The sequence below is a fragment of the Hippopotamus amphibius genome, chromosome 2, assembly GCF_030028045.1.
Source record: "Hippopotamus amphibius kiboko isolate mHipAmp2 chromosome 2, mHipAmp2.hap2, whole genome shotgun sequence".
Classification (NCBI taxonomy): domain Eukaryota; kingdom Metazoa; phylum Chordata; class Mammalia; order Artiodactyla; family Hippopotamidae; genus Hippopotamus; species Hippopotamus amphibius.
The window spans coordinates 57,815,428-57,831,735 of record NC_080187.1 but is presented as its reverse complement, the minus strand read 5'-3'; the positions used below and the strand labels follow the sequence as shown (position 1 = coordinate 57,831,735).

Genomic DNA, 16,308 nt, shown 5'->3' with positions numbered 1-16,308 from the left:
TTCTGCAGTATTTGTGTGTCCGTGTGTGTGCACACGTGTGTGTGTGTGTGTGTGTGTGTGTGTGTGTGTACACACGTACTGTTTGCAGGGATCTGTTATGGACTGACAGCAAGTTAATGTCATGCCCTGCTTTCTGCAGCTTCCTTTCACCAACAGTATTCATTGCCAAGCCTTATGCACTATGTGTTCGGGTGGACTTGAGAAAATATTTTGCCCCTTTTCTTTAATTTTTCTTATGATTATTGTCTCATATCTCAGTGTTTCTTTTAATCTCCAAACGTGTTATCTGGGGTGTGGATTATTAGTGTGTGTTTTATGGCTAGATTGTAATTTATTAACCAAGGGATGGCCTCTTGCCATGGGCCCTGCCTACCCTCAGCAGCTGTAGAGCGAATGGCCCACTTATTAGTTCTCTTGGCAGCAGGCATAGTTAGGTTAAAGAGTTTGCCCCTGTAATCAGTGCTGGGGTCCTACCCTGGTGTTACCACTTACAACTTCTGACCTAGAGAAAATTACCTACCTTTCCTGGGGTCCGTTTCCTCATCTCTTAAAGTAGGGCTAATACTAATAGTAAAAATAAGATAATGTTGGATTGGCCAAAAAGTTCATTCAAGTTTTTCCATAAGCTGTAACGTAAGATGTAAGCAACATCTTATGGAAAAACCCAGATTTTTTTGGCCAACCCAATATATGCAGTAGGATTAGAACAGTGCTTCCTTAATAGCTCTCCTCATGCATGAAGGAGCAAATCACTATATGGTCTTCTAGTCTGTGCTGCTGGTGCCCTGACTGCCCTTCATGTATGTGGAAACCAGGTGAGAAAATGTCAAATCAGAGGGACAGTGGACCACTTCAAGTCTTGAGTTCCTCTCCCAGGTCTTTTATTCTATTGATATTCCTGCCCCGCCCCCCAAAAATGTGTTCTCTCTCTTGGAATGCAGGCTTACTGAAAAGTGTCAGTGTCACGTGACTCAAGAATCCAGCAGCTCAGTCAAGTAGAATTTTTTAAAGGAGGTAGTCTGCAGGGTTGATCCAAAAACACCCGAGCCCCTGCCTGAGCCCCTGGTGAATTGCTCTTCTGCTAAGCTGGGGCCACAGGGAGTCATTGTTGGCAAAAAAATAAATGTCCCAGCTTGCTCTCTTTCTTCCTCAGGGGTTGTGTGTTTGCTGATACTGTAATTTTCCATAGTTCGTCACTGAGGCCTGAAACAATGAGTCTCTTTAACTAAGTTTCATTTTTCCCTAGTGATGGATGTTACTGATGTCATACATGGGAAGGTGGATGATGAAGAAAAGCAGCATTTTATCCCCTGTCAGCAGTGAGTACTGGGGCACTTATCCCGGCTGCCTGGAGACCTGGCCTAGGCTTTTGGATGGGGTGTTAACACAGAACCAGGTGCTAGGAGTTTTGTGCCCAGTTAGAAAAGGAAAGCTCTTAAGTGGGAAGATTGTTAGAGAGGAGCTGATAGAAGACTTTATTCAAAGTCCTTCGTATTCCACTCCAATTTAAGAGGGTAACTGAAATTTCCTGATTCTACAGACATGACCAAAGGAACATAAGGGGCAAATCTACCAGATTATGGTACCATTTAAGTGCCGGAAATGCCAGAGTCTACCTGTACTTTGTCGTATGGGATAGGTATCACAGAGGAAAAGGAATCAAGTAAGCTAGCACAGGGCTTCTCAGACTGTAGCCTGCACGTGAATCACCTGGGATCTTGTTAGAATGTGAAACATGATTTGGTGGGTTTGGAGTCTGCATCTAACAAGCTTCTAGGTGATGCTGCTGCTGAGGGTCTAGGGACCACGCTTTGAGTAACAAGAGTTTAGGAGGTGTGAGAGTGAAAGGTGGACTGATCCTTGGGTTCCTGCAAGTGGAGGGAAGCCAGCCAGGGAGTGTACAGAAGGTTTCCTCCACAGAGCTGCACTCAGGCCCCCCATACTGAGCCTCAGGAGCTAGAGCCCTGGATGGGCCACTGGGGGATGTTGGAGAGCTACTCTCCATCCCTGTAACTCTGAAGGAACGAACGTGTGAACATCATGACTGGCTCCAGCAGGCATGTGCTGCTTACCTCGCACAGGTGATGGGGACATTGCTGGATCTGACTCCTCTAACAGGGCAGTCGTGTCAGTGAGAAAAGACCATTGTCTCAGCCAGCGTGCAGCCACCACAACAGATCGATATGACACTGAGAATTCCAGGAACCAGCCCGAGGATATTTGAGTTAATATGTGATTGTATTAGTAATAACTAACATGGTTACATTATTTTTTAAATATTAATTTTAAAATCAATGGAGAAAGATAAACTATGCAAAAGATAAACTATGCAAAAGATAGTTTGAGAAAATTAGCTAACCATTTAAGAAACAGAAGTTAGACCCTCATCTCCCAACTTATAAATTGTAAATTCCAGATGATAACATATATAAGTGTAAAAGCCCAAAATCTTAAAGTACGAAAGGAAAATAAAAGTTTCATACAATGTGATGTGTGGGAGGCCTTTCTGAGTCAGACACCAAAGATGCAGCTAAAAAGGAAAAATTGATAGGTTTAGCCACACAAAAATTTTAGACAACTTATACATAGAAAAAATTTAATAAAATCTTTGCAATCTATATGAAAAAGAATAAGTATTCCTAAAATGTAAGGAATTAATAGAAGTTCATAAGGAGGTAAGAAGGAAACATACACATGCAAAGAAATGGCCCATAAATTCATTGAGAATCAGTGAAAGGTAAATTAAACAATGAGGTTTAGTTATGGGGTTGACCAAGTTTTAAAAATATATGTGATATCCAATGTTCAGTGAGTATAGAGAAGTATTGCATGTAAGAATATAAATTGTTACATGCATTAAAAGCCTTAAAATTTAGAAATTTCAAAGAATATACTCCATAATTAACAGTGATTTTTTTCCGATAGTATAACTAGGCGATTTTGCCCTTCTATTTGTCCCTCTATTTGGTAACTCTATTTTCTATCTTTTTATGATAAATATGTATCGTATGTAATCTTATTTAAAATATAAAAATCCTTATCTTTCAATTGAAAGTCCAGCACTTTTGGATCAGTTTCTAAATATAATAGAATAAATAGTTTGTGCTAAGGAGTAGTTTCCTTCTCATCTAGAGGCTGCTATTAATAATTTTTAAAACATATACTTATCTGCCACCTATATACTGACCCTCCAAGAATATGGTGGGGTAAATATTTTATGTAGCTTAGTGCTAATGCACATTATGACATAACTTTCAAATTCATGAATGCTGCTCCTAATGTAAATATATATATTTAAGTATATTAAGTAAATATGGTATATATTAAATTTAATACATAGACTATATTAAGATATATTATAGCTTTATATTAATACATTAAATTAAATGATTTCATATATTAAATCAAATATATTATATCTTATGTAAATAGAATTATTTTAAATAAAATACATAGCATAAATATGAATATATCCATATATAAATATATTGATATTATACTTATGATAAATATAATTTTCATATCCGTGACTGTTGTTTCTATTATATATACATATGTCATTATGTACTATATATATGTATAATATATATATTTTGTATGTATATATGTACTAAGAGCAGCATTCATGGATATGAGGGTTATATGAAATGTTATATAATAATATGATATATTATATATATATAAGTAATGGGCGCAGCATTCATGGTTATGAAATTTAATCTGCGCCATACAAATAATATTATAAAATATATACGAAATAGGAGCAGTATTATGGATGTGAGTTACCTCAAATGTGTTTCTCTGTATTTGTCTTACTTTCTGAGGTGGGTTTCTTCTTTGGTTACGTGCCTCCCTGCTTACTTTCCGAACCAGCTCTTATCTAGCAGCCGTGCTGAAACAGTGAGCTCTCAGTTTGTCTCCACCGTATAATAATACAAGCTTTGAGTCTCTGAGGAGCCCAGCCCTAATTTGATTACCACTCACTGTGCCGCCAACAGCCACTGTAAAGCTTTCACGTTGCAAATCACAGCCTCTGGCATTGAACTCCCAAGATTTATGGTAAATGCTTTGGTAACTTACCTCGAGAGCTCTAGAGTGATTATTATATTGGGAGAGTTTTAGGCATGTATCCTGCTCGTCTGTATATGAGGGAGTCATTTGAAAACACCTCAGGCTGTAGCAATACCGCTTTTCAGGAACACATTGCAGAATACTCCCCCGCTATTGTCAGGGTACACGCCTGAACCCTGCAGAGAAAGCTGGTCTGTGTGTGTGGGCAAGAGAATGAAACCACAGCAGAGAAGACTGGCCACCATTGTCCTGCACCAGGCTGATAGGGAGTTACTGATAGGGCTCGTGCTTTGCATAGAGTGGGGGCTGTGTTTGGCTCTGTGTTGATCGCTCTGTCGGAGCCTCAGCCTGATGTGACCTTTAAAGTGATGCTTGTTTGCGGGTGCCTGTGCCATTGCAATCCTAAATATAGTTTGTCATCACACGAGGTTCTACAAACACCATCCAGGAGCCACCGCATACATACCGCTTGTACATTGAGTATTGTCACTAGATGGGGGCCTTCAAGGCATGTGATCCTCATCCCTTTCCTTAAAGATGACGAAACTGAGGCTCTGAGGAGAGACTCTGGCAAAGCTCATTGTCAAGTGGAGCCAGAACTGGAGGCTGGGTCTCCTGCCCCTTCCTCTGTCCTTGTAAGATTCCATTCCTGCAGCCTCTCCCACCTTGAAAAGTGCATCAAGCATTGCCTCTGGTTTTAGTTGTTAATGTTTGACCATGAGTTTTGTTTGTTATTGGGTTTTTTTTCCTCCTCTTCCCCCAAGTCATTTCAAGATGAATTTGGTGTCTAAGATAGGCAATGGGAAAATAAAGAAGGAAAGTATCCTGTAGTTAGGTTCCTTTACTGTTTATATTTCCAAATGATGCTCTTCACACCCACCACTATCTGAGGCTGTGCTGCGGAGACTTCCTCTTTTTTACTTACCAATCATTTCTGACTTTCTCAGAATTGCCATGGAAACCTATATCCGGCAGAGGCAGCTAATCATGTCGCCCCTGATAACATCCCATGTGATTGGGGAGAATGAGCCACTCACTTCAGTCTTGAATAAAGTGATAGCAGCCAAGGAAGTGAATCACAAAGGACAAGGTACACAGCCCTACGGACTGAGCTGGGAGGGGACTCTGACGGGGCTGGCAGGGTGGTGTGCAGAGCTGAGTCCTTGGACTCCGGCCCTTTCATTATCTTTCTCTGATATAAAACAGACCCTGCTGGGGACTGCCCACCTCAGCTTCTGGCTGAAGGCAGCTAAGGCTTAAGAGAGTTAGCTCACAGCTGTGTTTTGTAAATGCTCTAGAATAAGTTCTCACCCCGTGAGTCTTTCCTCACTTTTGTCTGCTCTGTAATCCCAGTGCTGTCTCCAGGTCAAGGCACAAAGAAAAAGGGTGTTGTTTTTTTTTTTAATTTATTTTTGTATTAATTTTTATTGGAGTATAGTTGCTTTACAATGTTGTGTTAGTTTCTGCTGCGCAGCAAAGTGAATCAGTTATATGTAAACATACATCCCCGCTTTTTTGGATTTCCTTCCTATTTAGGTCACCACAGAGCATTGAGTAGAGCTCTCTGTGCTATACAGTAGGTTCTCATTACTTAAGAAAAAGAGTTTTGAGGATAATTATGTTCCATTCTCTGAATATGTTTCTCTTATTACCTTTCCTAAAATTGAAAGGAAGGAGACCAAAGTAATGCAAATGGATGTGTATTAATATAAAATAACGGGCTACCTAGCACAACATTTTTAGTTGTTTTTAGTACTTCCATATGTCATTTTGTTGACATAGCCTTAACTCAGAGGAGTTTGCTTATTGAAATTGCATTTTTAACTCAAATAATAAGGGGAAATAGTTTACAGTCTAAAACTCAGGTGATGATGATTTGGGGATAATTTTGAAGATTGAGTCACTTTTTTTTTTTTTAAACCACCCTGTAATGGTCTTCTGAAGTGGAAGCAATTAGGAAACATTGTTTCTAGCATGTTTAGTTTGCCATGTGTTCACAATTATCCTGAGTAGTAAATACATGTGAGGAATCTTAGAACCTGAAAATAAGTAACTAAATGTATTTCTGTTGTTTTGGAACTCCTAAGGTTATAATTTGTTGGAGTGGAAAACCCTTACACTAAGTAGATTGCTGTGTATGTACAATTTTTTTTTAACAAAACTGGAAAAAAAAACCCTATTCCTTTTCCTCCTTCTTAATAATACACTTTTCAAATGTTTTCATGCTCTTTATAAATATTTTTTGTGGCTGCATGATATGCCATTGCTTGGATTTTTTTTTTTTTTTTTTTTTTTGAGCACATAATTCCCTAGTAAACACTTAAGTGCTTTCTATTTTGCCATCATTATAAATTTAAAAAACTCTGCTTTGGCTATCTTTATACATGAAACTTCTTCCATAGTTAGGACTGCCTCCCCAAGAAAATTCCCCAAAGTAGGATTTCTGGGTCAAATGGTGGGAACAAGCTTAAACCTGGAGATGTACCTTACCAGAATACTTCCCATAGATTTCTTCCTGTTGGCGCTAATTACCATCTGCCCACTTTCCAAACTGTTGTTTAAAAATCTTTACCTGTTTGAAAGGTGAAAAGTAGACTCCCATAGCTCTCTTGCATTTCAAAAAACTACTTGACAATGAATTTTGTGGCCCTCATGTATTTATGAGTTTTCTAAAGTTTTTTTTTCTCAGTTTTTGTGAACTCTTTGTATAATGAAGATGATAATTTGTCTTACTTAGGACACATACTTTTCAATTTCTGGTTTGCCAAATATTTATAAATTTCTTGTTCTTCTTTGTGAATTGTATATTCATATTCTGTTTATTTGTGAGGACATGAATGTTTTTCTTCTAATGAATATAAATTTATAATTTCTTATAAGTATTTCATCATGTCTTTTATAGACATATATAGTATGTAGTATATGAATTTTACCTTTTAGTTTTTATGAGTATCATATTTTCAGTTTGAATAGATAATTCTTTTGCTTTTGTGATTTCTTCATTTGTTTCTCAACTTAGAAAAATGGCTCATTCTCAGCAATTTGATAGCTGTGCACTTATTTTTTCCTTTAATTTCCTTTTTTTCTATTTACTTTTCTGTCATATTAGGAATTTATTTTAGTGAAATGTGTGGTGAGAAGTTAGATTGATGTTGTTCTAAGTAGCTAGAAAATTACCCCAGTGCAATTATGGAATTGTTCCATTTTTCATGATTTGTTGTCTTTTTTGCTATATGTTTAATTGCTGTATATAATACTTGATTTTATTGTTTCCATTGATTTATATACCTTTCCTATTACTAATACCACTCATTACTATAACTTTATAGTATTTTGGTCTCTGATAAGGGTTTTATTTGTTTTTTTCCCCAAAAATAAGCATCTGTTCACATCTCTGTCAAATTCTCAAAGAAATCCTGCTGTGATTTTGTTGGGAGTGTCATTAAAATTCTAAGTTAACTGGGGAGAATTTACATCTCTATAATAATGTATCAGTGTATCGATATGAAGCAAATCTTTTTCTCAGCATTTTTGTCTGTGTTTATTATATAGATCATAACAAAGGGCTAAAAGTTTATCTTTTCTTTCTTTAAAGGACTTTGGGTGTCCTTGAAGCTACTGCCGGGGGACCTCACGCAGGTTCAGAAAAACTTTTCACACTTGGTGGATAGATCTACAGCAATTGCCCGGAAAATGGGCTTTCCTGAAATAATCCTTCCAGGTAAACACTTTGCTTGATTCACCTGTCCTGCATCCTCTAGGACTTTCTTCCATGCCACCGTCACTTCTAATGGGACCCTTGAGGTCACATAGATCCATCAGATTTACTGTTTGCATTCAGTGATATAGTGACAATGGGAGATACAGACAGGGTTGCAGTGCCTTAGAAAACTACCCAGTGTGCAAGCCCAAGAGAATGCTTTTAAATGTAGCTCAAAAATTTCTCTTTGCTTTTTCTTCCTTTGTGTTCTGCACAAGCCCCTCTGAAATCCTTCCTAGACCATCCGTTAAGTAGTGCTAAATAAATAGCACAGGTACTCTGCCCTGAGAATAATTTGCTTCATCTGCACATACCTCTTCTCATGATGACATCACCAGCACTGTGGGCACCTTGCCAGGAAATTCCAGCGAGGTGCCCACTCAGCTCAGACTCAGCTGGACCTTCTGCTCCATTGACTTAAGCTCCAACTGTGTTCTCAGCTCGTCTCATGCTTGTGGTGACAAGAATGTAAACAGTCTGCAGTTTCCTTCTTTAGTTTCATCTTTTTTGCCACCGTGTGTCGATAATCTGCATATGCGTTGTGAATTCACTGATTAAACTCATTTACTTTCTTGGTTATAGTGGTAAAAGGAAATCATCCTCTCGAGGAACTTTATATATGTGTGTTATGTAAAATATGTGTTATAAATACTAAAATATAAATATGTTGTATATTTTATAAATAGATAGATACATAGATAGATAGAATGTGTGAATAAACAATCTTTGGCATGTTAGAAAAATTCTCAAAAATCCGAGCTGTTATCTATTGCTTGAAAATTCAGGTTCTTTAAAACTAACACAAGATGTTGTTCCTCCTTTGGAAAATATAGGAGCAGTAATAATTTGATGCCTCACGCATTTCTGTACATAGTGGGTATTAAAAGAATATTTGTGGAATGAATGAATGAAAGAGTTCTAAAATGGAGATTATCTTTTTCTTCTTTTCTTATGATAAGTAGTTTTTCATCTGCTTATTTCATCCCTTCCAGAGCCATTTTGCCATAATACATATTCTTCAACATTTTAGGAAAACGTTTTGTCTTCTTGTTGTTTATAAAAATAAGTATTGGTACTCTTCCTTCCTATAACTGATGGCAGTTTTATTGCTACAGCAAGACCAAAATCTGAAAAAATAAAATAGAGAAGTTTAGTTTTTGGACAAAGTGAATTTATCTTTGAAATGTGGCTGGAAAGATTCTTTCTATTCAGTAGTATTGGTTCATAGACTGCCAGGACTATAACAGATTTTAAAAATCATCTCAGATGATGGTTCCCAAATATGCTGGTCTTTGGATCAGCCAATCAGGATCACCTGGGAAATATCACCTGGGAAATATATAAAATACAGATTCCCAGATTTTTCCAGAGACTCTGATTCAGTTTGTAAGACCAGGGGCCCGTGGCGGGTTCTGGTAATTGGCCAGGTTTGAGTAACATAGATCTGAGCCAACATCCCTCATCTGCACTCCCTCTCATCCTCATTTAAACAGGCTCCAGATTCGTCTTAAACTCCTCCCTCTGCTGCACTTTCTCCTACAGCTGAATTCTTGGAAGCGATTACATGCTGTTTTCTCACCTGCCAGTCACCCTCTATCCTGTCCAGAATGGCCGTCACTAGTCACCAGAGATCACAGTGTCACTAAGTCCCGTGGCTATTCTTAGCCTAATGATCGTCTCTGGCCAGCATGTGACATGGGTGGTCACTCCCTCCTTGGAACGTTCCCCGTCATTGTCCGTGACCCCACATTCTTCTTTTTTCCTCCATTTTCCTGAGCCTCTCCCGGGACTCCTTTGCCACCTCACCTTTCAATGTTGGAGTTCCTCAATATTTGGTCCTTACGCCCTGTCATAGTTTGCTTGGGCTGCGGTAACAAAATACCACAGGCTGCATGGCTTTTTCTCACAGTTATGGAGGTTGGAAGTCCGAGATCTGGGTATCCTCAGGGTGGTTGCTTCCGAGTCCTCTCTCCTTGGTTTGCATATGGCCCCTTCTCATTGTGTCCTCACACTGTCACCCCTTAGTCTCTGTGTGTCTGTGTCCCAATCTTTGCTTATAAGGACACCAGTCATACTGGATTGGGACCTGCCATATGACCTCATTTTACCTTAATCACCTATTTAAAGAGCCTGTTTCCAAATACAGCCACTCTCAGAGGTGTTAGTGGTTGGGACTTCAACATATGAATTTAGGGGAAGAGGGGAACACAATTCAGTCCATAACAGGCCCCCTTTCCTTCTCCCCTGTATTCTCTCCCTAGGTGATCTCATCTGCTCACTTAGCTTCTGTGTGTTAGTTGCCTCCAAATACAGATCTCTAGACCCAAGACCCTTCTTTTGAACTCCATAACCATCCATCCAACTTCCTGCCTCAGGACTTGAGTAGGTCCTCTTCCCACCCCTGATTGGATCACTCTTCTCCTTGTTTATTTCTTACTCAAAATCCACATTTGGAGCTGGGCATCTAGACCTGACTCTTATATTGTGTTTTATCAAAGAAAACAGCCCCTCATCCATCCAGTTGCACAAACAAGAAGCCTGAAGATCACCCTTGACACCTCCTTTCCTTTACATCTCACACAAAATTAGTGAAGAAAACCCACCCGTTTTCCCTTTGAAAGGCCTCTCAGCTCCATCCTCTTCTCCATCCCGTTGCCACTACCCGAGTTGTAGCTACTCATCAATTCCCTGGACAACTGCCATCGCTTCCTAACTGGTTTCCCTGTTTCTGCTCTTTCTACCTCATTCTCCACACTGTTTCATGAATGACCTCTTACAAATGCTTGATTTTGTTCCACTCCTTCCTTGCTGAAAACATGACATCTGTTTATATTTAGGATGAAGTTACAAATTCTTCACTTGGCCTGTGGGCCTCAGGGAGACTTGTTTTATGTCTATCTTTAGCCTCATCTCACCCCAGATTTCCCCTCACTTGAAGACTTCATGCATATGTCTACTACCTCCGGGCCTTTGTACGTGCTACTCTCTCTCCCTCTTCCTTTCATTCCTCCAACATCAGCTCAAAGGATAGATTCCCACACCTTCCAAACACGTTTGGGACTTTGTGTGATGCTTTCACTGAGCCTGCCCTTATCCTTCATTGGTAATGATGCATTTCATCAGGTGATTGTCTGAGAATGCTTCTCTCGCCCACCAGACTGTAAGTTGCATGAGAGCAAGGCTGGTGCATGGCTCGACATCATCTCCCAAACACCTAGTACAGTGCTTGGTACAGAGTAGGTGCTCAGTCCGTTTTTTAAATGAGTAAATGAATATTATTTCATTTTATTGTACTGTAATTTGTGTCTTCATCCTAAATATAAACAGAAGTTATTCAACAGGTTCTGTGGTTGGAAATTGAGGATGACTGCAAGGTTCACATTCACAAACAATACTACAGTGAATATGCTTATGGATAGATCATTGCTCGCTTTTTTTATTGCAGTATGGTTAATGTACAATCTTAGATAAGTTTCATGTGTACAACCGTGATTCATAATTTTTAAAGGTTATATTCCATTTATAGTTATTATAAAATATTGGCTATATTCGTGCTGTACAATATATCTTTTTTATACATAGTGGTTTGTATCTCTTACCTCCCTACTCCTGTCTTGCTCTCACCCCTTCCCTGTGTTATACTGGTAACCACTAGCTTTTCTCTATACCTGTGAGTCTGTTTCTTTTATGTTATATTCACTAGTTTGTTTTATTTTTTAGATCCCACATACAAGTGATATCATATAGTATTTGTCTCTCTCTGTCTTATTTCACTAATATCCTCCCACTTCATCCGTCCATCCGTGTTGTAAATGGCAAGATTTTATTCTTTTTTCTGGCTGAGTAGTATTCCTGTGTGTGTGTGTGCGCACGCGTGTACATATATGTCTATGTATATGTATATGTATACACATACACCACATCTTCTTTATCCATTCATCTGTTGATGGGCACTAAACTGCATTTCAAAGACACTGTGGTATATATAGAGAGGTAGAATGAGGCAAACTACAGGGAACAATACACGTAAAAACTTCTGCTATATGAATAGTTTATTACCAAGTCAGAGCATTTTCTATTTTACTTATAATTTGCATCTTATTACGTCCTGAAATTTAAAGATGGCTCTGCACAGCATCACTCACAGGATGGGTTGTCATGTTGCAGGAGATGTTCGGAATGATATTTATGTCACCCTCATCCATGGGGAGTTTGACAAAGGGAAAAAGAAGACGCCGAAGAATGTAGAGGTGACCATGTCTGTGTATGACGAGGAGGGCAGGCTCTTGGAGGTAGGTGGTGTCCCCAGCAGTCCTGCTGCTGTCACCCGCTCCTTTACCGCAGAAGGAGCTTGGGCCTGGTGTTAATTGTTCTCCACTGTAGAGTACATTTGGTGTTTCACGAGGGAAAAATAGGAAACCTGTTAAGTTTGTGATTAGCAATTACCAGCTGTACCAATAAATTCATGTAGACTCTTATTTTCATGATTTCTCCTGCTCTGAGAAAGACCTAAGCCACCAGGGATTTCAGGTGTACACTTCCGATGCAGAGATTCTTAATCATTTTCAGGTTACTCACGCCTGATAAGGTCGCCCGGGGCTGGCGTGGAGTGGCATTCCTGCCCGGGTCACGTGGAGGGCACAGGTCCTCCACCTGGGTGAGCTCAACCAGCAGAGACGTGCCCATTAGAGCTGTTACACCGGAAGGGCCCTTGGTTCGAGGTCAACTACCACGTTTTTTAGTTTTAGGGATTAGGAGACTGCAGCCCAGAAAGGATAAGCTGTTTTCTCAGGGAAGCACAGGACTCAGCGGTGGCGTTGGGAACAGACAGAGGTGACCTCACTTCCAGTCCACTGTTCCCCCAACAGAACTTAACTCTAGATTCTGACATCAAAGAGAAGGATAGGCAGGGGGTGGTTACGGGAGGCTTTCGTTGTCCCAGCGGACATCTGGCTCCTCTTGTAGAGCTGTAGTTACCTGCTTGGGAATCCATTCCATCCAGTGAGTGCCTCATGGTGGGGGTCCCGCAGAGTACACACCCATCTCTTCCCCGTGGATATGGTCCACTTCAAAGGAATCAGTTGACTAAGTCAAGTTGTCCTCTGAGTCAAGGGATCAGCAGGATGCTGTGGGCCGCAGTAGGGGAGTCACTTCTTTGTGCTGTTGGGAGAGCCCTTTTGCCCCGGGAGTTCAAGTACACGTCTTCATGGCTCTGCTAACTAGCGTGGAAGTGCCCTCATGGAGGCCTGGTGCTGCTGAACTAAGTGGTTCATTTCTAGGAAGAGACACACCACTAACTTCTAGTGAATGTGTCACACCTACATACCAAGTCCTTCAAGCAGAGTGTAGATGGGACCTCATACACTGCACATGTGCTGTAGCTCCTGGTCACCCTCACTAGGCCTCTGTTCCCGGGGAGAGGAAAGAAGAAAGAAAGACATGACAGTGTATGGCTGGGATGGAAGAGAGAAGAAAAGTTCCAGCAAAGAGAAATGTTAAGCTGGTGCTGGGTGCCTTAACGACTACACATTGGGACACTTAGACCCTCAAAGTGCTAGAAGCTCATTCTTTTTTTTTTTAATTTATTTTTATTGAAGTATGGTTGATTTACGATGTTGTGTTAGTTTCAGGTATACAGTAAAATGATTCCATTATCCATGTGTATATACATAAATATATTCTTGTTCAGATTCTTTTCACATATAGGTTATTACAAAATGCTGAGTAGTGTTCCCTGTGCTCTACAGTAGGTTCTTGTTGTGTATTTTATGGTAGTGTGTATATGTCAGTCCCAAATTCCCGAGTATACCTCCCCTTACCTTTCCCCTTTGGTAACCATAAGTTTGTTTTCTGTGTCTGTGAGTCTGTTTGTTTTGTAAAGAGGAATGTTATCTTTATTTGTATCATTTTTTTTTTTTTAGATTCCACATACAAGTGATATCATATTTCTTTCTCTGTCTGACTTCACTTAGTATGATAATCTCTAGGTCCATCCATGTTGCTGCAAATGGCATTATTTCATTCTTTTTGATGGCTGAGTAGTATTCCATTGTGTACATGCACCACATCTTCTTAGAATCTCATTCTCACTTTACTCTTCACCCCCAGGTGTAATCAGCTTGTGTGTGGCAGTATAAGGCATGTGCTGGTCATGTGGAATACCCTCCGTGATCTAGATAATACCGCCCTCTCCTAATTTTTTCTTTCCATCCAAAGAAAGCAATTCATCCTGGTGCTGGATACGAAGGCATTTCCGAGTACAAGTCAGTGGTCTATTACCAAGTCAAGCAGCCCTGTTGGTATGAGACTGTCAAGGTGAGGATGTGTCATCAGTAACCCCTATCATTTATGAAACCTCCTTTACATTCCTTTCTCCTTTTTACCCACAAATCGCTCCTTTTTCCTGAAGTTTTAGATAGGTAGCCAGTGGTGTGGAATCAGAAATGAATCGATAGTCATAATTCTGCAGAAGCTTGTTTCTCTTTCATGAACTTGGTAAATCTTAAATAACATTCTCATTTGTTGAAATTTGAAGAGAGAAACTTGTGGTCGTAATGATGTAAGAGGCTGCCAGGATGGTCCAGAACCACATGGAAATTTTCACACTCCACAAGCAGTTTCCTAACATTTCTTTCCTTCTTGGCCTCTCACCAAGTTTGCTGGGCCGCTTTTCAATTTAAATATGTGTCTTACAAATTCCAAAGTGCTGTTGAGATCAGTCAGCTCACGTGAGCCTCGCAATAGCCCTGTGACTGAAATGGTCCGAGTTGCAGTAGCCCTTTTCCTGATGAGATAACTGACACTCAGAGAAGTGAAATGACCAAGTTCCTCTAGCTGCTCAGTGTCAGAGCCGAAACTGGATTCCACTTCTTCTGAACCCCAGGCTCCATTGGCTCTTTTTTTGTTGTTTTTTTATTGAAGTATAGTTGATGTATAATGTTGTGTTAATTTCTGCTGTACAGCAAAGTGATTCAGTTATATATACATTCTTCTACATATTCTTTTCCATTATGGTTGATCTCGGGATATTAAATATAGTTCCCTGTGCTATACAGTAGGACCTTTGTTTATTCATTGGCTCTTTCTGATTGGCAAAGTCTTATGAGCTCTCCTAGAAAACTAAAAAAAAAAAGAAAAGTTGCACTAATATCTTAATTCAGAAGTAACTGTTTTCTGCAATTTTATGTAATTCATATGCTTTGAATCATGCTGTTCATACAAATGTATATTGTGCCTTTTAAAACTCTCTCGAGGCATTAAAAGGTCTTCAGAAGTGTGTTTTTAGGTACTTGCATGGGAGTTCCCTGGCAGTCCAGTGGTTAGGACTCTGCACTTCCGCTTCAGGGGGCATGGGTTTGATCCTTGGTTGGGGAACTAAGATCCCACATGCTGTGCGGTGCAACCAAAAAAACCCTTCAAAAAACAGAAAGATACTTGCATAATGGTCCATTATATAATCATGCCATAATTTGTTTTAACTATTTGCCACAAATTCTCTGCTCTTTGCATTGCCCCACGCCTCTGTTTTCCCTGTCCCTTCTGTATATGTAAGCAGCAAAAAAAGCCTCCTTGTCCCCAGTATTTTATCTTTTCCTTCTGTTATAGACCCTAATTATTAGCATATCCATGTATACCTTGCAGTCTGAAAGGTCCTACATAAACCTGAAAGTAATTGATCTTTTCCCTCTGAAGTATCTCCTGCTTCATACTACAGAAAGCACTAGAAATTTCTAATATCTTTGTTTTCAGAATCTCTGATAAACAGCAAAGATGATCTTGAGATTCTTTTGGTGTTGAAAAATAGCTAAATCTCCTTTGAATGAAACCCTACACTAAATCTCACTCTATAGGAATTACTCTTGTGATCAGATACTAAAATGGGCCTCATTTTATCAAATGAGCTATAAGTGCAAAGGACTGTATTGATGCAAACCCTTAATTCCTTATTATTGTGCAGGTATCCATCGCTATAGAAGAAGTTGCTCGCTGCCATATAAGATTTACCTTCCGACACCGGTCATCTCAGGAATGTAAGTATTAGGAAGTCTACCACATAGTTCAATCAAAACAGTATTTACTCTTGCTTGACAGCGCTTTTGTGGGTCCGTAGAACGAGATACATCTTTATTTCAAGGTTCATTGGTGCTAAGGAAATTTTCAAGATGCATTTTTCTAGGTTTCCCAGATTTGTGTTTATCATTCTATATCAGAATTTCCCCAAATTGTGTTCTGTGAACACTAAGGTTCTTCAAGATGCTAATAGATGCTCTCTGACGAAAAGGGTTTCGCAGTTGAATAGGGATAGGAAGTGCTTGTATATTATGTTTCTCTCTTAGACATTCACAGTGTATGCTGCTGTATTGCTGAGAAATCCTGAAGCAAGGAAACTGTTTAATCTCTTGTTTCCCAAGTGATTTTTTTTTTCATGAAAGAACTGTTTCAATTCTTAGATCACAGTTTGTGAATTGACTTTTCTA

General features: G+C 39.5%; 1 protein-coding gene across 2 annotated transcripts in view; it reads left to right on the top strand.

Annotated features, from left to right (window-relative positions):
• Window positions 1–1,248: 1,248 nt before the first annotated feature.
• The window catches only part of DOCK5 (dedicator of cytokinesis 5), a 97,821-nt gene continuing 82,761 nt past the window's right edge, over window positions 1,249–16,308 (top strand). Inside the window, exons 1-6 of one of the 2 annotated variants that reach the window (XM_057724415.1) lie at window positions 1,249–1,319; window positions 5,019–5,161; window positions 7,667–7,792; window positions 11,999–12,123; window positions 14,048–14,146; window positions 15,789–15,861. In XM_057724415.1, coding sequence (XP_057580398.1) covers window positions 1,249–1,319; window positions 5,019–5,161; window positions 7,667–7,792; window positions 11,999–12,123; window positions 14,048–14,146; window positions 15,789–15,861 — 637 coding nt within the window. Of the gene's footprint in view, window positions 1,320–5,018; window positions 5,162–7,666; window positions 7,793–11,998; window positions 12,124–14,047; window positions 14,147–15,788; window positions 15,862–16,308 lie in introns of those variants that run through there. The other variant, XM_057724416.1, reaches the window with a different exon arrangement.